This window comes from Dermochelys coriacea, chromosome 6 (assembly GCF_009764565.3).
Source record: "Dermochelys coriacea isolate rDerCor1 chromosome 6, rDerCor1.pri.v4, whole genome shotgun sequence".
Taxonomy (NCBI): domain Eukaryota; kingdom Metazoa; phylum Chordata; order Testudines; family Dermochelyidae; genus Dermochelys; species Dermochelys coriacea.
In genome coordinates this window covers 105,645,701-105,667,160 of record NC_050073.1, presented here as the reverse complement: position 1 = coordinate 105,667,160, position 21,460 = coordinate 105,645,701, and the positions used below count along the sequence as shown (strand labels likewise).

Genomic DNA, 21,460 nt, shown 5'->3' with positions numbered 1-21,460 from the left:
ATTCAGCATTAAGATTACACTTCAAAGAAATGGTATGGAAATGCACATTTAAGGCACCCAAACAATCTTAGCTGCACTCCATAAAAACTAAGGCATTTTAGTGTTTCTGGTCCAGATTAGATTAAACTTATTTTAATGACATTTCCCCATATTTTTCTCTTCATGGTCTACCTACAGGACAGATTTAAAGTTGCCTGGGTGCCTTTCTTGTGTATTCCGTACCTCAAATATTTGAATATTTTTTGTGTCACTTTAACTTTGAACTTCCTGAGTTTATAATGCCTAGGTTTGGTATAATTATAACATATCTGTAATTATTTTTATTCTTAAATTACTAACATGTATTCTCAACCTTGCAGTTTGATATTAATGCAGTTTGTTGTGCGAAAATTTCCTTGTTTTTCAGAAATTATTAAAAATGTCATACATAGAGCAAATAAGAAACCCAAAACGAATGTCATTGTGCAATGTTTCTACTGATTTTGGGTATTTTGTATCAACCTTAAGTAATTAATATATTTATTGAACTTTAGAGGGCAGATTCACCAGCACACCAGAGCAACACAAAGCAACCTTAGTGTACTGATGAATTGGGTCCTTAATTTGCCATCAGTGTATTGGTTTAGAGATCTGTGTTACTGAGAGCTATGTGAAGAGGTGAGGGGAACCCATTCCTTGGGTCCCAATGACTCTGGCCATCCATGCACTCTTCTCAGTTTCCCAGCAGGGCTGCCTTAGTGCACAGAGGAGCTGAGGCAGCAGTGCATCTACCAGTTAGAACCCTTGACACATCTCCAGTGTCCTTCATACCACTTGCTCATTACAACTAATATAGCTATTGCATGCAAATTAGTTACAGAGGAAGAGTGATGACTGGTTGAATTACCTCAGATGTTACAATACCCCTACGTGTATTGTTGAACCCTGTTTTAGCCTATTTGAGTTAACCATTAGCTACAACTATCATTAATAACTTAGCTTAATTACAGCCTATTTTCAAATACAGCATATGCACAAGATTTTGAAAGTCTGAGTCTGTTATTCCATTATTAAGATCATTCAGGTCAAAAAAAACTGACTGGCTAAATTTCTCAAAGGAATTATTTTAAAACTAACGAACTCAAAGTAACCGATTTATTTGTAAATTCTCAGAATATTCATTCTTTACTCAAAGAGTAAATGCTATAAGTTTGGAGAGGATACACAATATTTTAGATGAACAACAAGAGGCTAAATCTCTTCTTTAAGTGCAAAATGGAACTCAGCCTGAACTATAGAGTCATGAAGAATAAAGAAGATATGCAACATTCTAAGCAATAGGAAGAATGATGAAAATGATATCATGTCCAAAATAAGACACCCAAAGATAACACTATGGATTAATTTGTTTTCTTTTGATTCAAATTACCAATCCAAAGAAGAGTATTAAATTGCTCTGGGCACCTTAACACTCTATTTGTAAATATACAACACAAACATGAATAAACAGACTCTCAAGACCAACAGCCGAAACAAACCTTAAAGATGGTACTGAAATGCTCTATAAAACTGAATACTATCAACTGTTTTGGACATAAAATCCTATTGACTTCTGTGGTGCAGGTTAAGGCCCTACAGTCCTGATCTTGCAAAGCACATGTGGAATCCTTCTGAAATTAGTGGGACTCTGCACAGGCCCGGATCATTTTGGAGGACTAGGCTCAAGAAAATATAGGCACAAGACTACCATTATAAATTAATGCGTTTTAAAAGTAAACCACGGCCTTGACTGCAAAAGTTGGTGCCAGCCTTAACTCCATCAGTTGTGATGGGCCTATTACAAATGTCTCAGGCAAAGACACATGAATAAAGCTGTGCATACTATAGGTGATAGTGATGACATCAACTCTTGCATTTGAAACACAGAACCCTGCACTCAATCCAAGATGGAAAAATAAAAGGATACATTATTTTTAAATAATTACATTTTATAATAAAAGTATTTATTTGTAATTCTTAATTCTAACCACATATTTTCTGATGGCTAAATCTTACTTGTCTGACTCAAGTGAGTCGTCCCATTGACTCCCAAAGCACTACCTGCATGAGTAAAGATAAGGAGGACTTGGTGCTTAATGAATCAGATTTTATATGTATTTAAAAAGCATTTCAGCTCACCTTGATTCCAAGAGAGCTCAACAAGAGGGTGGTGGTTTTTAATTTTTTTTCATAATATAATATTTCATCAGTAGAGCCCTGCAAACCTGCAGATATCTGCTTTATATCTGCAGATATCCACATCCGCGGCTATCCTTGGACCATGTTTGTGGATTACAGATGGATGTGGATCTAAATTTTATATCTGTGCAGCTCTCTATTTACCAGTTCAGAGACTGTGGTTGGGTTTTCCTTTTATTTAGCTTCACTTTGGAAGTAGATGATTTGCTATTTGAATGAATACATATCATACAGTAAGTCTTATTTTGCGTCAGGGCATTTAAATACATGAATATATATACACTAATTATATATTTACTTTTTTTAGACCCAGGTAAGTTACAAACATATATCATATGTACATACATAAATAGATATACATCTCCAGTTTTGGCCACCATCACAAGCACCGACTTTTCAAAGTGCCGGGGGGGGGGGGGGGGGAGTGGCCTCAACCCCCAGCTCCAACCCAGGCCCCGCACCCACATAGGGTGACAAGATGTCCCGATTTTATCAGGACAGTCCCGATATTTGGGGTTTTTTCTTATGTGGGCTCCTATTACCCCCCACCCCCATCCCAATTTTTCACATTTGCTATCTACCCCCACTCCACCCCTTCCCCCAATGTCCCACCTCTTCCCGCCCCTGCTTCACCCCAACCCACCTTTTCCCATCCAGTTCCACCCCCCTCCCCCAAATGCGTCGCATCCTCACTCCTCCCAGCCTCCTGAATGCTACGAAACAGCTGATTGCGGTAGGTGGGAGGTGCAGAGAGGGAGGGGGAGATGCTGATCCATGGGGCCCAGGGGGCTGAAGGTGCTGGGGGGTGGGGTGGGAGATAGCTGATAGGGGGGCTGCCAGTGTGTGCTCAGCACCCACCATTTTTTCCCCGGGGGTGCTCCAGCCCTGAAGCCCCCACGGAGTCAGTGCCCTAAAGAAAAAGATGTGGACAAATTGGAGAGAGTCCAGAGGAGAGCAACAAAAATGATAGAAGGTTTAGAAAACCTGACCTATGACGAAAGGTTAAAAAAAACTGGGCATGTTTAGTCTTGAGAAAAGAGAACTAGGGGGGACCTGATAATAGTCTTCAAAATCGTTAAGGGCTGTTATAAGGGGGATTGATCAGTTGCTCTCCACATCCACTGAAGAAAAGAGAAATAATGGTCTTAAGCTGCAGCAAGGGAGATTTAGCTTAGATATTAGAAAAAGCTTTCTAACTAACTATCAGGGTAGTTAAGCACTAGAATAGGTTTCAAGGGAAGTTGTGGAATACCTGTCATTGGAGGTTTTTAAAATCATCTTAGACAAACATCTGTCAGGAATGGTTGAGGTTTTCTTGGTCCTGCCTCAGCGCAAAGGGGGCTGGACAAGGTGACCTCTCAAGGTCCGTTCCAGCCCTACATTTCTATGATTCTATGATATAGCAATATACATGGGTTAATATGGAGCTGCAATATTACCAGTATCTGAATAAAGTTCTTTTTCATAGACTGAAATACTATAATGGAATTAATAGGGAAAGAACTAGCTTTGATATGCCAATGATGGCAGCAAACAAATTAGAAGCAAAAAGTGACTGGATGCTCCCCTTCCCATCTCTTTTTACTTTCTTTTTTCTAGTTACTCAATAGCAAAATGTGGATATGAGGCTTAACTATCCTACAGTTCTGACCACCACATGTTTGAAATTCAGGTCTTTGTCTCATTAGAAAAGGGATTCCCCCCTTTCATTTCTGTGGCACATGCTCTCTTTTCTTCTAGTTGATAGTCTCAAACAAAATGCTTCCTTAATTTAGAGTTAGATCATAGAATAACGCGTCTGCAAACTACAGCTTTGTCACAAAAAAGACTAGTTAAAAATGTGGAAATATTCAGTTAAAATGGACATAAATATTCTGTAACACTGTAGTTCATTAAAATCAATTAATCAGAATACTGATATGTGAAAATTCATCTCACACATTCTGGTAGCAGTCTTAACTCTGACACATAAGACATATTTATCTTCTCAACATAATCATTACAATATAAAGACAACTTCTAAATAATCTATGTATATGTTTAAAGAGTTAGTATATCTTGTGAGTCAGAGTTAAAGTTGACATTAAAAGGCACAAGATGAATTTTTTCTATCTCTCTCATACACATAATTGACTATGTAAAAATATTTGGGGGAGATCTTTAGCTGGTCTAAATTGCTATAGCTCTATTGGCTTCAATGGTGCTATGACAATTTATACCAGTTGAAGAAGAGCCACCATATAATTGGTGATATGGATCTTAAATAATTAAACAGAGGTCTGTAGAAAAGGAGATCCTTTTCCTTTGCACTTTAGGAGAAGATTTCTCCCGCATGGTGATCCTGAACTGCATGGAAGTAGAGATCTTTTGGCTTGAAAAATGATGTTATAAATGTAAAATATTATTATATTAACCTGAACACTGATCTTAATGTTAAGATAACTAAGAGCAGCAAGCTGCAGTCTTTTTTTAATTTTTGGTATAATTTAATATTTACCACTAAGCCTCCTTTTTACCCCATTTGGCATCAACTGATAAAAAAACAAATTTAGGCTTAAAGCTTAGATGATATTTTCAAAAACACACAGTATTAGCCTAACTCTCATTGACTTCCAGACTTAAACCAGCTCCAAAGACTTTTGAAAGTCCTACTCTTAGAAGGCTTGGATGGAAGATACAAAATGACAACAGACTCCCTCATTCATAAGAAAAATTCAAATTGCATACACTGGTTTATTATGATGAAAAACCAGCACCCGTGTCTTTAATGTGGACTAGCTGGATTCACTCTGAAAGGGAACCCTGTTTTATTATTGCCAGATCTTGATATCTCCAGCCCAGCCACATGTTGCAAGAACTGACGGAAGGACTGGATGAAAAGTTGCACTCACACAAGCCTGGTTATGTGCAGACAAAGTGTGAATAATTCTAGCAGTGTGATAGTTATAGAAAAATATTTTGCCCTCTGAACTTCCTGTCACTAGAAGTGTTCCATCTGGAGAAAATTCACAGCCCACTGCAAATCCTTCCACCTGTAAAGAGTCAAGAATAAGAGTAAATCAATATGCTAATTAGGGAAATGTAATGTAACCTCCTGAAAATGCATTAATGTACTAAAAATGTCTCTTTAACACAATATGCTCTAATTATTTCCCCAAGTGTTTATTAAGACAGACTTATTATGACTTTTAATTATTAGCACGAGTCAATCAATAATTGGTGAAGCTATTAACAATTCACAAAGTCTTCCATTATTTTAATCTCCATTGTCTTCATAATGTGTATCGTTCTAAATTAACTACATTACAGGAAACCAGACAGGAAAAGAAACAAGTCAATTAATATCTACCCTGGTTTATAAATCAACAGTGTCAGCAGACACGTTAACAGAAGAGAAATTGGTTATATTACTTATAGTCTTGAATACTTTAAGTTTCCGGTGAAGAATAATACCTTATGCCCTTCATATCTTTTCTTTTTGTTGATTCTGTATGGTCGTTGGATAGAAAACAATGCCATGTAGTTTCCATTTGTTTGAGCAACAAATGCAGGTTCTCTAGGGTGCAGAGTCAGACTCGGACAGGTATAACGCTCCTAAAAAATAGTTGAGAAGATTGACATTCCTGTATTTTTGTTGCCTGAAATACAGTCTTGTTCAAATTAATCAGGAAGTCTTTTGTAGATCTAACATATCTGAATGATTAGAAGATGGGTGAGAATTGACGTATTTTAGATATGTAACCATGAAGAAACTTAAAAGGAATCCATGCCCAATTTGCTCAACACATTCTCCTGAAAGTTCACATGGGGCAAATATTAAATCAGGTATCTACCCTAATTAGCTGGGCTGAGCAAGAGCTGGGCAAATGCATAGGGAAGGAATATTCTCTTTCTCCTCTTTAAAAAGGCAGTTTCAGCCCAAAAGCACTCAAACAGCTTCTGGGGCCTGAGGAAGACTAAAGGTTCCATGTAGCAGTAGGTCCTCTAGTCCTACTCCCACCCCCCTTCCATAGTCCAGGTTTAACTCCCTAAACCCTCCCAGTTCTGCTGCCAGAGAATCTTCTCTGGTTACAGAGGCAGGGGCAAGATTTACCCCCAGTACAAAATAACTTTTTGTTGCTATCTGTATCATGAAAAAAAACAGTTTGTTAATTACAACTGATCTTTCTAAGCCTACTGACGTCAGAAGTCACAAATGATGTCAGGAATTAAGATTTTCAACACGACTATTTTCAGTTCAAAATGTTCAGCTGTAGGAAGAGATGGAGACTAAGGAGGTGACTTTTGGATCCACATTAGCCTTAGGCCAATGTTTAGAATTGTGAATGATGGTAACTTTATGAGCCAAATTCAAACCAAAGTGAGAAAAAGTGCCTCCTCTGATTTCATAATCAACCCAAAGTCACAGGGGCAGGTTGAGATCCAGGGATACAAATACAAACTTCCCACCCCTGAAATTCTAAGGAGGAGGGCGATTGGAATAGAGGTTCTGATTTTAGCTCATTTCTTGTTCTAATGTACAACTTTATGTTTCAATATAAATCACAGTTTATGCACAGTGAAAACATCCGAGATTATTGCGTTGGGCAAAAGGAATGCTATGCTCTTTCAAATGTTGGACAGCAAAAATATAAATAAAAGCTTAAAGGTAAATTTACAAATGAGAAATGATGAAGTATTACTAGCAAGTAGAAGAAGATGGGACAACAGGAAAAAAGACTAGGGGATTGAGGGCTTGTGTACATGGAGATTTAGTGCATGGCAAGCCAGGGTGTCAATCTGCAGTGCATCAGCTTGCTGTGCACCAACTGGCCATGTGGACCCTTCTACCAAGCACTAAAAGTTCCACAGTTCTACACTATGGGACTTTCAGTGCACAGTAGCAGGATCCACACAACCAGTTAGTGTACAGCAACCAGGTGCGCTATAGATTTAAACCTGGTTTACCACACACTAAATCTCCACATAGACAAACCCTCGGTTAAGTAAGGAGTATTAGAGAGAGGAAACACAAAAGAAAGGCACAGGGAGAAAAATTTAAACAATCTTGGGAAATGATAGTAAAACTGGATAGAACGGGCAGAAAAGATGTAGGAGTGAAAAATGAGAACCCCCTGTTTCCAGTCAAATTTTGGGGGTAAGTTTGATCAAAAAGGGTTCAGCTATTTTACAGAACGAAGTAAATTAAAAATAGATAGTTTGGCCTATTTAATGTGCATTCCTGAGTAGTGAGATGATGTGTTTTTTATCTGCATTCTAGCACAGTAGTAAAGTCCAGACACTCGCATCTTGAAGATTAGAAATTGAATATTACAAAACTAAGAGTACTTATTTCCCATATTAAAGAGTGAAGTAACTGCCACATTCAGTGATGCTCTATTTCCAAAAGAATTGTCTTGTTTAAACTTCTCAGTACACTGAACATGCCTGCTTTGCAGTTTGCTTATTCACTGAAGCGTTTTCTGTCCAGAGCAAAAGACTAGCATGCTGTCAAGCTGCATACCCAGGATGTGTGCTGCTCCAAAACAGAACAAAGACATCATTGTGGAATTTAGAGATAGAAGTGTCTTACTAGATCATCCATTCCATCTTGTTGCCAGTACAGTTCTTTCAGTAAAAAAGTAGAACTACCTGAACCCATTTCACTCATGCATTCTTTAACTTACAAGAGTGATTAGGCTGGGATTTTCAAAGGAGCCTAAGGGAGCAAGGACTAACTCACTAACTGTTCTCTGAAGCTCCCAGCCTTTCTTGACAATTCATCATGTAAATGAATTACTTGGTTGGACTGTTACATATTGTAAGGAATGTTACACCTGTATTTGCTAAAGTAATTTTTTTGCCAGCACCATTTTGCCTCTGCTATTTCCTTTGCTGTGTATTTACATGAATATACCATGCTATTGCTCAAATCCTTCACCTGTGATCACCCCAAATACATTACTTCTGCTGTCCTGGGAAAGGTACTGGAGTGGGAAACATGATATTATAACAAATACTTTGGTACACAGTTGGCAGGACACACTGACATTTCTACCTGTGTACCTGCCGAAAACTAGCTCAAATGTCAGTGAATAGGCAGTGAAACGGAAATACTTTTCCAAGGAGGGCACTCACAATTCTCTAGGTCACTTCACACTTATAGTTACAGAGAGTAAGTAAGGGTTGCTAAAATAGAAAAACACTCTTGCTTTTTAGTAAGTAGCATTTTACACATCACAGTAACATTATAATGGCTTATTTCAAATCATACAGAAGTACTGTAATTTAATATAAGCTGCACGCATCCCTACTTGCAGCAAAACTAATCAATAATTCACAGCAGTTTAGGAAAAATAAAAAGCTTTTTACTCTGCTCACAATGTAATATACTAAATCAGCATTCAAATAATAGTAAGTGTTAACCCTACATGAAAAATCTGATTGGAAATTTTTGCAGCACTGTGGAAATCCCATGCAATGATCGTACGGTCAGCTGAGTCCCGGCTTACTGCATCCGTGCTTGTAAGAAATTCTTTTCCTTCAGGAAGGAAGAGGACGTCCAAGGTCTGTTGTACTGCTGCTTTGTAGACTTTTATCACCTATGAAACAAGAACACCAATTATGTTGGGATAGGTTATATTTCACAATGTAAATGAGGTCATTTGAAGTGGTGACAAGTGTATCATCATAACAAACTCATGTATTTCATTAAAACAGTGGTCCCCAAATTGTACGGCATGCCTTCTCATGGGGAGGGCACTGAGGAATGTTTGGGGGGTGCACGGTGGGGTCTGGGCCAGCCCCCCATGAGGGGCAGTGTGGGAGCACCACCAGCCCCAACTCCACTCCGTCCCCTGCTCCACCGCCAGCCCAGCTCTGCCCTCATTCCCTCTCCGCCCCCAGACCAGCTCCACCTGTAGCCCCAGCTCCACCCCTGTCCCCAGTTCTGCCACCAGCTTTGCCTTCAGCCCAAGCACCTCTGCTGAGGAAGCCTTGGCTGTGCAATAATGGAGGGGAAGCATGGACAGATTCCATTACTGGTAGTGGGGGGGCAGGACAGGAAAAGTTTGGGCACCATTGCATTAAAGCCACATAAAGCATATTTTTAAATATAGATAAATGATTAATAGAGTAGCACACTAGTATTTTAAATGGTGCAGTATTACATCTATTTTATCAAAGAAGCATTGTTATAACGTCACATGATATTTATTTAATGATACACAACGGGAAATTAAATAATATATAAAAGGAAGTATTATTTCACTATTTTCTTCGTATAAACTTCTATCCAACACCTTAAGAAATTAGCCTCTTTGTCATGACAACAAGGATATAGGGACACTTGTTAGCACCACTTTATGCACTACTTTATTTTATAAATTAATGTTAAATTCCATATCATTAGCTACTGCATCAAAGAGTATTCAGGAGCTGGAGCTGTGGAATCCAACACAAGTCCAGAGGGCCAAGAACCTCTCAAAGCTGGCCCAACCACTCCCTCTTCCAAGAAGCAGCATCTGTGACTCCATCTACCAACTACCATATATGGTAGCCAGGGAGTTCACAGCTGGCATCGAAAGAAACAGCGCCTTCCAAAGATCAGGCTGAACTGCTCCCCAAATAAGTGATTTCTGTGCAGACTGATGAGTCCTATGGAGACAGTGAGGCTGACAGCTGTCAGTTAAGACAAGGAAATAACCCATTGGGGTAAAAATACTCCGGATTCCCTCCTTCCACCCTTCTCCCTTTTGATTCCCTGGGACCAACTGTTGTGAAGGTTAGGCAGTCCAGTGCAGAACCAGCATACATGGAAGTGAACAGCTCCCATGACCTTTAGTGCATCTTGACATAGGCCCACGATTTGATCCACAGTATTAAAACAAAAAAAAAACAAGGAGTACTTGTTGCACCTTAGAGACTAACAAATTTATTTGGGCAAAAGCTTTCGTGGGCTAAAACCCACAAGTGATATGCCCAAATAAATTTGTTAGTCTCTAAGGTGCCACAAGTACTCCTTGTATTTTCTGCTGATACAGACTAACACGGCTACCACTCTGAAACCTGTCACCATGCAAAGTATTAAAACAGGAATTATTCTCAATCCATTGGTGGGACATATACTGGTGTCTACCTCACACCAATAATACTGTGTATATATGTAGCTAAACTGTTTTAAATGCGTTACATATGCCCAAAGGCTGTTGCTGCTACGAGACTGTAATGAATTTCTACACAAGCAAATATCATGGATTGTGTGATCAGAGCACTATTTTGTACTGAAACCCACAGAAAAAATGATTTAAAAAAATCCAATGCAACATTACTATTTCCAGAGTTCTTGGATATGATGCATGAGAGACCTAATTTAAATGAAAATGAATTCATGAGGAACAAAGGGATACCTTTTTAATTGCTCTTGGGAACTTTATGTGCAACTCTGAGGGCAGTGAATTGAAGAGTTATCATCCTAAGCCTTTAACCTCCACTAGTCTCATGCTACTGTTCCTTGCTCATTCCTGAAAGGTATGTGGTAGACTCTAGACGAATAATCCCATTGCTTTGGAGTAAGACTTTCATCCAAAGGTCCTCAATCCAACAGCACAGCATCTTGAAGACTACTTACTTCATAGCAAGAAAGGAAATACCTGTATCTTTCAGAACTGCAGCAACTGAACTGAAAAGTATACCTTGAAAAAATAATTACAACACTGATTATGTTCTGTGAGGAAAGAAATATATCAGGAGCCATGCTATGCATCTGTGGGATATAGAATTGATTTTCCATTTACAGAAAGATTGTTTTTTCTAACTTCCAAGACAAAATCTATATCAAAGAAGTCCAATAGTTAGTTATTGCATAATTTTGTTAATCTCCAAATTTGTCATCTTAGCTTAGCTATCTAGAAACAATTTCTGACCATAATGACAGTCAGTGGGATAGTTTGCCTATGAGGTAGTTAAGGCAAACTCATTAGAGGTGCTCCAGCAGAAATGAGAAGCACAGTAAAGGTATCTAAAAACCTGTCTCCAGCTGCAGGGAAGTTTTGTAGAGTCAGAAACCTACAAAAAAAACTCCATTACAATGCACTACTCCTATATGCCACCTCTCTCTCGCTTTTTCATACCATTACAATGAATTGGTATGAAAAGCAAGAGAGAGGGTATATGGAATTAGCCATCAAGTGTGAAACAGTTGGACTCTGTGGTACCACAGGTTTGAATCCAGGCAGGCTCTCCTCAACTCCTTCTCCTTCTGGGGCTAAGTAGAACACTGTGGGTAGCTCTTTCATTGAGGTCTAGGTCTGTTCTTTGTTGACCTTAAAGATATGTGGTACCGTTCACAAGGGTTTGCTGCTGTGTCTTTGCCCAAATTTTCCCTCTTTCACTCTTGAACTGCTTGGCTGATTGAAATGAACAATATAAATGTAAATGTGTAATTTAAAAACTGAAAAACATAATGTAGAATCCTTTGTGCTAATACAAGGAGTTGGACTAGATGGCCCAGGGAGGCGCCTCCAATCCTATCAGCTGTGAAAATCTGCTATGACCCATTAACCAAATTTATGGCTTATTAAAAACAATTTTAAAAACTACTATAGAATAATATTAGGGGGCTGACTCATAAAACCAGTGAAATTCAGAATGAAGGATGGAATGGATCTCAAAACAAAGGAAGTATCTTATTTCATTCTTAACTAATCCCACTAAACCTCCGAGTTAAGGATACAGTTAGACATAAAGCAACTAAAGCAGATTTTGAGTAAGATCCTTATTGTCATCTTAACTTTGAATATTTTTGTAATAATAGACAGTGAAACTACTGCCCTGGCTGCTCAGAGAATGATGCCCCAATTGAAAATTTAGAATGACAGCAGTGACTCAACTGATTAGCCCCTGTATTGCTCCCAGATGGTGTAGGTCAACCAACACACATGCTCCGTTTCCTTTGATACTGAACATCTAAAAACAAGATTTTTAAAATGTTTGAAAATAATGTGATGAGTATTAATCAAGTCCTTCAACTAAGCCATCTCTGACCACATTTTAAACAAACTAGTGAAAATCAAGTATACGTAGAATAAAACTGCTTCCACCTGAAAAACTATGAGACTGCCTGGATACTTGTCATTTCATTACATACAGATATGTGAGCAGTTACTCCAATTGTTCACATGCTTTGCCTGTCTCATCAGTTTGGAAATGTAATGCTTGCAATCAGTTGTAGACCCTTGATCATGCAGGTAGTGCCCACACATTGTAATAAAATCAACAAGATGTAAGCCTGAAGTCTGCAAAATTTACACAATTTTCAGCAATCCGCTTGCCTTTTTAGATGGCAAAAAAGTAAATGTGTAGAAAAAACAATTAGACTTTTTAAAGCCCAAAGTGATAATTGTATATATAGCCTTTGCTTTATAATTCTGTGAAAACTATACATGGATAACTCTGTACAGTGTTACAAAGGAAGGTAAACTGTTAGGAATAAAAAAAACAAACCATTTTTCAGAACTCCTATATACATAGCTGTCTTTTGAATGAGAAATGATAAATATAAGGAATCTCAAGGGCTTGCAGCAAAACTGGGAATGATTTAAACTAAGGGAAAATCATGTAACAAAAAAATCAAGATGCTATTAATCCAAAAGGGGCGCTCTAACATCCAGAAAGAACAGGAAATGGATGAGATGGTTACCTAGTAACAGGAATCATTAAAGAGGAGTCAAATTCTAACCATGACAGTTGGAAAGATCAGAGGATGGAGATTGCACAAAACGGAGACGTGGAAGGAGAGAGGCTGCATGGAAGGACAAAGGCTAACTCAGTGTAGAAGGGGACAATGAATGAAAATCTTAAATAGCAATCCAAAGAGGCAGTTTTCTATTTTTTTTAAAGGGTTTTAGGCTTAAATTCAAATACATTTCGGTCCTCAGCAACACAATGTTTGTTTGAAGCCTTTGTAATGTACATATATACATATTTACACAGAACATAAGTACGGCATACTCCAGAGGTGCCACATGGAATTTTCTTTACATACATTTTGGGACTCAGACAGTAACATAGCATCACTTTAATGATGAGAAAGGTCAAAAAGTGGGGAAATAATTAAAATGGACATATTTGTAAATCTAGGCAAAAATTAGTTTACACTCCTATTAATTAATTGTTAATCAGTTTTTACATGTTCACTGGTGAATGTTAAAAATAGATGCATCTGTATGTTGCTTAATGACAAATGCAATTTGATATCTCCTGTTTTACATGGCTCTTCAAACTGGATTTGCGAAAGCAAAATCTCTTGCTACAGAGCTAACTTCTTCTCCAGCATTGTAATCTTAGGTATCTGCTTCAGAAAGAAATAGAGCAATTGCCATATTGCTTTTGTCTGTCAATTTATTCTGAAGTGGACACATATTTTCTATTTGATCCCTTTATCTTTTAACTTCTATTCTAAATAGAATAATCCACAAAAGCACTACATTGTGTATCAGCTATGATTGATCTAAACATAGCATACATAATGGAAAGCTACAAAAGGAAAGAGATAAAAAATTAAGGTATCTAACAATACATACCTTCTCTCTTCCCAGAAGGACACACCTCACCACTAAAACAATCACCATAAACCATGTACCATCACCTTAACTGTGCCCTGCTAAAGTTGTCTGTTTCAGCTCCCTTTCCCCAACTCACCATGCTACTGCTGCAAACAGACCAGATTTTCCCCTCCTCTCCACACTGTTCTGGGAAATCACATTCATTCATCTTTGGGGACAAATGCAAGGCCAAAATCCATTCCCCATGAACTCTCTCCCACTCCTGTAATCTCCCCCACCATGACTATATCCGAGGCAGGGGGTAATTGGCATAAGAGCAGGCTACACTGCTTTACATCAGCTGGGAGCTTTCCTATGGCAGGGGAATTCTCAGTTGGCCACTTTCAACTATTTTAAAATGGCTTGAACAATAAATAGCGGCCAAAAAAAGGGGAGGCAATCTGGATTTACATCTCACTGAGCACCAGGTTAGTGCCTCACATCAAAATGATTTCACTTACTAACACAGAGAAAGGACATTACCCTCTTCACCCAGATTAAAAAATATCAAACTAAAAAGTGAAATTATGCAATATAGGTTTCAGAATAGCAGCCGTGTTAGTCTGTATTTGCAAAAAGAAAAGGAGGACTTGTGGCATCTTAGAGACTAACAAATTTATTTGATCATAAGCTTTCGTGAGCTACAGCTCACTTCAACCTATATATAGGATATAGTAATATACAAAATATGCATGTAATTTTTTTATAAGATAGTCTACAAAGACAAATGTAATAAAAAGCTTTAAGAAGTGTTGTTCAATCACTAGAATCAATGAAGTAATATTTTGGTTTGTAATTGGGATCAATTTCATTTTGCAAAGATCTTTTGCAAAAGTAAATTACTGCAATATCATTGCTATGATGAGCACTCATAATAAAACTTGTTTTGTTCTAATTTAGACCATTAATTTATGACATGCTCAAGGATGCCAGTTTAGGCAAAATAACGAGGAGTCCGGTGGCACCTTAAAGACTAACAGATTTATTTGGGCATAAGCTGTTGTGGCTGAGAAGTGGGTTTTTTACCCACAAAAGCTTATGCCCAAATAATGTTAGTCTTTAAGGTGCCACCGGACACCTTGTTGTTTAGGCAAAATGTCAGTTAGCCTACCCTGCTATGTGTCATTTGTTAATGAAAGCTTTTGCAGCTTTTCCATTTGCAGGTTTATTATACACAAGCCTTTGAAAACGTACAGTCCACTAGCACAGTCTCAACATTTCCGGACAAGAGAGACTGGCTTTCAAAGGCATTTATAATGGCTTCTGATGTCAACAAAATTTAGCATAATGATGAAAATCCTTTACAAAGGCAGAGTTCAGGACTTCAGGCATTCTTCAAGAAAAGGTTTCAGAATAGCAGCCGTGTTAGTTTGTATTCGCAAAAAGAAAAAGGAGTACTTGTGGCACCTTAGAGACTAACAAATTTATTTGAGCATAAGCTTTCATGAGCTACAGCTCACTTCATCGGATGCCTTCCTTTCCAACTGCAAACAGATGGACATCATACCAAAAGGACTGAAGGTAAAAAATCCATTACAATCTACATATCACACAGACTATGCTGAAAGCTTGTGCCACACGCTCTCAAAGTTAGGAATGCATCCGATGAAGTGAGCTGTAGCTCACAAAAGCTTATGCTCAAATAAATTTGTTAGTCTCTAAGGTGCCACAAGTACTCCTTTTCTTTCTTCAAGAAGAGTAATTTAAGCAAATGAAAGCAGTTTCAAATAGATTCTAATGGTCTTGGTAATATGAATAGCATTTAGTAAGGCTAAATTTAAGAGACTTATTTTTGTACTGATGGTCCATAGCATTTCTTTGCATGAAGAACATGCAGTGTATGACATATAGTGATATTTGATTTTTTAAAAGCCCAAGCCTCAGGTAAAGTGAACTGCATGCCCCATACCTTGGCCCCAGAGTGGCCATCCCACAGCATACATGCATTTCATATTCATAAAGTCTTATTACTCAGGATTTATGTAAGCGATGAGGAAGAAGAATGGTTCTATGGTTAAGTCATTGTTCTCAGGAGAGATCTGGGTTCAAATCCTAGCACTACCACAGCCTCCTTGGGTGAGTCACTTAATGATTAATCTCTCTGTTCCTCAATTCACCACTTGAAAAAAGGGAAATTAGTTTTTTCAACTCTTTGTTTTGTCCATTTAGACTGTAAGCAGTTTGGGGAAATGACTGTTTTTAATTAGTGAATGTATATTGCCCAGCACAATGTAGAGCCCAGCCCTAATGTATATTGCCCAGCCCTAATCTCAGTTGAGACTGCTAGATGCTACACTCATACAAACAAGAAACTGCATTTCAGCATAAAAGAAAGTTAATTTGCACAGTATATGCGCGTTTGTGTCAAATGATTAAGTATAAATGAAATGCTACCTCAGCACATTTTAAATGATATATTCTCATAATGTGAAATGTTTCATTTCAATCATATGCTATATCAACATTAAATTTTCCTATATTTTTTTATAAAATCTTAAATAATAAATAATAAAATAATAATAAATAAAAAATAATAAAATCTTATTTGCCTTATTAACCTTTCATCACATTTAAGACCAGAATGGAGCACTTTATAAGAGCAAATGAACAAAAGACAAATCCATTTATGTTTCTGTTCTTAATCTAATGAATTTTAATGGCAATTTTAATTACTGAAACAGATGGCAATGTCATGGACAGAAAGGTCAGAAACTCTATAGCTTTATCTTCCATAAAAATATGTTCCTTTGGGTTAGAGTATGACACCATAAACCAGGATGGGTTTTCCTGTATGCCATTGAAGATACATTATTTTTTCTTTTCTGTTCTGATCAGGCACTCTTTGCTGCTGTTCTTAATTCTCTTCTGTTTTGAAAGACAAAATCTTGACTACTGAGGCATTTTAAAAAACGTGCAGATTTTGATAAAATGTTGAATGCTTAATCTGACATTCACTGTGAAATGTTTGTAGGTTATAGAGACAAAGAAAAAAATGGACAAACTTCAAGTTGGTTGAGACACTATAAAGATCCTGAAATGGCATGTTTTAAGCATTTTCTTTGGAAAGGCTAATGAAATTGGTAGAGAAAGAATATTTTTATTTCCCTGTTTGATGCATTACAGAATTCTGTAACCTTCGGAGGACCCATTAAGCAACATTTCATTTTGCATTTTTACAAGTTATATCTTAAGACGTTAATAACTAAGGGCTTGTTTACACAAGGAGTTATTCAGGAAAAGCTACTGAATAACTCCATATATAGACAAGCCCTAAGATTCTGATCCCACAAGCTACTCCACCATATTTGCCCTCCCTTTTCCGAGTAAACAGTTCAGTGCTGTGCATGCACCTTTTGTACCCAATACAAACATGTATTTTCATATGCAGAAAGGATCACTGGGTACATTAAGACACTTATACACAAATACTATTATGGATTAGCAAATGCCCTTGCTTCATCTTCCTTTGAAGATCTTACCCACAGAATCAATAAGAATTTATGTCACTGAAAGAGGAATAATCTTTGGGTTTTTTCCCCCAAAGCATCACATAAATAAAAGTAAGTAAGTACAAACATCTCTACCAGTTTATACAGGTTCCTAACTACATACTTCTTAAAATGAATATGGCTCATCAAAAAGCAATTGTACAAGAATGTTTCCAAGGAAACTGCACTGCATTTGCACGTTATAAATTTATTAGCTTTTAACAGTCCTTTAATGAGATTCAAACACTGAGAACTGTAATAACAATATGCTATGAATAATCTCTCTCTCTTGCACATATAGCTATAGATTATTTGACTTAAGCTTCAAAAGTGTAACTATGTATTATTTTATAGAAGCAAAGTCTAAAGAAATAGAAAAAAAAAAGATCTATTGTTATTCCGTCCATACCTGTGCTAATGGGGAATTGTTCCCATTGTTCCATAGATTTTCTAGTGTTGTGTTCAGTCTAGTTTTAAAAGTCCCAAACATTACTGATTCCACCATCTCTCTAGGGAGACTATTCTACAGCCTAGAACATTTCACTATCAGAAAGAGTTTTGGGATTATATATTTCAACCTAAATATTCCCTCTGAATTTCATCCCTTTAACTCTAGTTATGCTCCTATATACTGTAAGAACATGAGGATATATACATTATACAAAATGCAGGGCTAGATTATGACTAGTGCTTATGTGGCCATGCAGGGAAGCAGGACTGATGAAGGATTCCACCTCATCATTGCAAACCTGGATAAAGCTGGTGTTGTGGGAGCATGAAGGCTCTACATCAGATACATTCCTCTGGGAGCAACTGCGTGGTAAGTAGACAAAGCCAAGGCACTAACCCAGATTCACAGGCTATGTGTACACTTAAGGCAGCGTATAGAGTACAGACACTACACACCACCTAGCACGGGTATAAAGAGCAGTGCAGATGGTGAAGAATGGCTTAGGCAAGTAGAGTAAAGGGATGCCATAAACTTTAAAATATGTACTGTGCATGACTCTCTACATGTCCCAGGCAGTGCCTTCCACATTTACACTGCTATTTTTAGCAGTGTAGTGTCCCCACTGCTTCCCTGCTGCTGGAGCCTTTCCTCTCTGCCCTTCACTGCCAGAGCCTTTCACTGCAATGCATAGCTACACACCACAGTGTGAACCCAGGCTGCTTTTCATTGCAGTGTGTTGCTGCATGTACACTACATGCCACCACAAGTATGGACAATGGGCTTGCCAACTCTGACTGAAGCTATTCCGGAAGATTTTTTTTTTTCCCAGCATGACAATGTCATTTTCTTAAAATATCCTGTTAAAATCTCCTGGATTTCTTTCAATAGTCGCCAAGAGATGAATGCCGATTCCAGGGGACTCCAGGCCAATCCTGGAGGGTTGGCAACCCTAGTGGACAAGGCCACACACTAGTCAGCAGAGTTGGTTGGCAACATTAGGGGGAAATATTAGGGGGAAACACCTTTTAAATGAATGTAAAAAATTATTCCACTTCCTATGGAGCCAGGGAGCCCTGAAAGAACTCTGACTTTCTGACCCTGGGATGGTGCACTGATGCACCATTGTAATTAGGGACTCAATGCAAGCTATCCCACAATTGTTAAGTAATTCAATTGACCTATTAACTATAGGAGGCTTCTCACAAATTCACTGAATTTCAGCTTACTTAGGAGAACTTCAGAATTCTTATAAATGTGCCACTGTGATGCTTCCCAGAGTACCCAGGGTTGTGAGATAATTCGCTATCACTTCCCTTTAGCATAAGGAAGCCTCGTCTGTGTCTGCCATGGGTCAACTCCCCAACTCCTCCAGCCGTGGGCAACAGAAGGCTATGCGGGCCTTGTTCTCTCTCTCTACAGGTTAGTGATAGGCACACTCCAGCCCCTGAGCCCTCCGACCATCTCTCTGGAGTGTCCAGCCCCAATCCACTGGACATTCACAGTATTCACAGAGTCACTGCTTCAAAAGAGGCAATACACCCCAGCTGACCAGTTTCACCTCAGATCACCATTCTGATTGACACACAGCACTTAGCTATGTTTATAGTACAAAAAATTAAACATTTATTTAACAAACTATAGAGATTCAAGTGGTAAGTAGAAGAATTATTGGAAACAAATGGTTACATATACAATAAAATCATAACACTCAATCTAGAAACTCAACTTACTTAACTTGATACTTTCATATCTTATAGAGCAACACTCAACTAAAGTCCTTCCAGTGTTTTATAGCCAAGCTTAACTGGGATGTTCTGTTCATGAGACAAGTCACACTGTCAGCTTGCCTCCTCAGTGAAATATCCTGGACGTCTGTTTGCAACCCCAGATATATCAGAACAATCTATTGTTCTTATGAATAAACAGGGCGCCTCCCTGCCAGTTGTTTTTTCCTGTGTACGCCTTTGAAGATTTTGCAATTTCTTAATCAGTATCTGGCTCAGTATGCAAATAGGCATACAATGTGAGGCATACAATTCACAATGGCCATACAGAAAAATAAACATTTCTTAGAATTTAAAGATAAGGGAGAAATTACAGAAAACAAAATAGACACACCGGGTAGATGCAAAATATCTTTTATTGGACCAACTTCTGTTGGTAAGTGAAACAAGTCTCTCTCACTAACAGAAATTAATCCAATAAAAGATATTATCTCACCCACCTTGTCTCTCTAATATCCTCAGACCGATACAACTACAACTACACTGCAGAAAACAAAATACACAGTTATTTGATAATTCTTACAAAGTTTAAACAAATACACTTGCACTTACTTGGGCCCAGGGAAGTTCTTGGAGTGTTGTTTAGGAATTACTTTTTGGGATTAAGAAGTGACTTCCTGACTCTACAACAAGTGTGTAGTTTTTGCTTAGAGGTGGGTGGGGATTCTCCTACCTGACAACGTATAAAGTTGTTGTTACTTATCAAGTGAAGCCAATGTGTGTAAATAAATTCCTCAGCTCAGTCTGACAGTTCACAATGGCTGGTCTCTCAAGATAGGTGGAAACTTCAGCTCAGTTGAAAGTAGTGTTAGTTGAAAGTGGCATTACAGCTCTAGTCTTGTTCTCAGGAACCTAAAAGAAAAAAATTTAACCCAGCTGTGAGAAGTCTGCTGTTGAGAATAAAAGGGGCCCTTGGAGCCAAGCCAAAGTACCCAGGTCTCACTCCCTTATTCTATCCAGGTGTTTCCTGCCTGTGAAATGGATCAGTGATGATATCAAGTTTTAGTCAGTGTAAATAGGTGGACCACTGAACATCAAGTATGCTTCCTGTAAGGAGATGAGGCAATTCAACTGGCATGTGAGTTGGGCTTCTTGAATCACCTTTTCATAGCCAAGTAAAGAAACAGGAAGCCTAATGGTTTTATATTTTAAATTCTCTTTGAATTACTGTATGTTTGTGGAGGAGAGGGGGTTTCTGGACCTTCTGTTCTGGCAGCTTCAGCTCTGAGGTCTTTGCATAGCTCCTGTGGGGCCTGAGACAGGATGTTTGCCCCACGCTAGCCCAAAAAGGGTTAGTCTGGCTTAGAAGGGGTTACATAACCTCTAGGCCACACCTGAAGGAGTATTAGGCTTGATAAGCAATCCCTGACTTGAGGATGGAAGCAAGCTGAGCAGGAGCAGCCAGGGCTGGTACAAGGCCAAGCAGTGAGGGCAGAAGAAGGTTACAGTATGGAAGCTTGTAGTCACTCTCTGGGCTTAGAGAGGGAAGAAGAGAAAACCCATGGGGACAGTAGAAGCTCTGGGATCCTGGCCCTGAGGGAAGGTCATACTCAGAGAAGTGGTGGAGAAGGAAGCTTGAGAGAGGTGGAGTAGGAAAAGCCTCAGTGGAACAGCAGCAAGGTTTGAGACAGTGCAGACCTTGGCTGCTGAATTGAGGGTCCTGAGCTGGAACCTGGAACAATGGGCAGGCCTGGGTTCCCCTACTAGCCATTGGGGAAGTGGTGCAATCTAGGCAGTGAACTGGAAGACTTCCTGAGACAGTTTGAACAGAGAGACTCTGATACCCCGGGAAGGGAAAAACTTAGTGACCTGGCTGGAGGGCCAAGCAATAAAGAGGGAGTGTCCCACACCTGAGTCAGGAAGAGAAGGCACTGCCACTCCTGGAGCATGAGATGGGTCTCATTGTGAAAGAGAGACAGAAAGGGGTGTCAGACCAGG

At 38.6% G+C, this 21,460-nt stretch overlaps 1 protein-coding gene across 3 annotated transcripts in view; it reads right to left on the bottom strand.

The window, feature by feature from the left end:
• Positions 1-1,397: 1,397 nt before the first annotated feature.
• The window catches only part of WDR25 (WD repeat domain 25), a 134,163-nt gene continuing 114,100 nt past the window's right edge, over positions 1,398-21,460 (bottom strand). For all 3 annotated transcript variants that reach the window (XM_038405233.2, XM_038405235.2, XM_043516808.1), the window contains exons 5-7: positions 8,628-8,798; positions 5,671-5,811; positions 1,398-5,249 (exon numbers count right to left, since the gene is read on the bottom strand). In XM_038405233.2, coding sequence (XP_038261161.1) covers positions 5,028-5,249; positions 5,671-5,811; positions 8,628-8,798 — 534 coding nt within the window. In that variant the 3' untranslated portion in view covers positions 1,398-5,027. The remainder of the gene's footprint in view (positions 5,250-5,670; positions 5,812-8,627; positions 8,799-21,460) is intronic.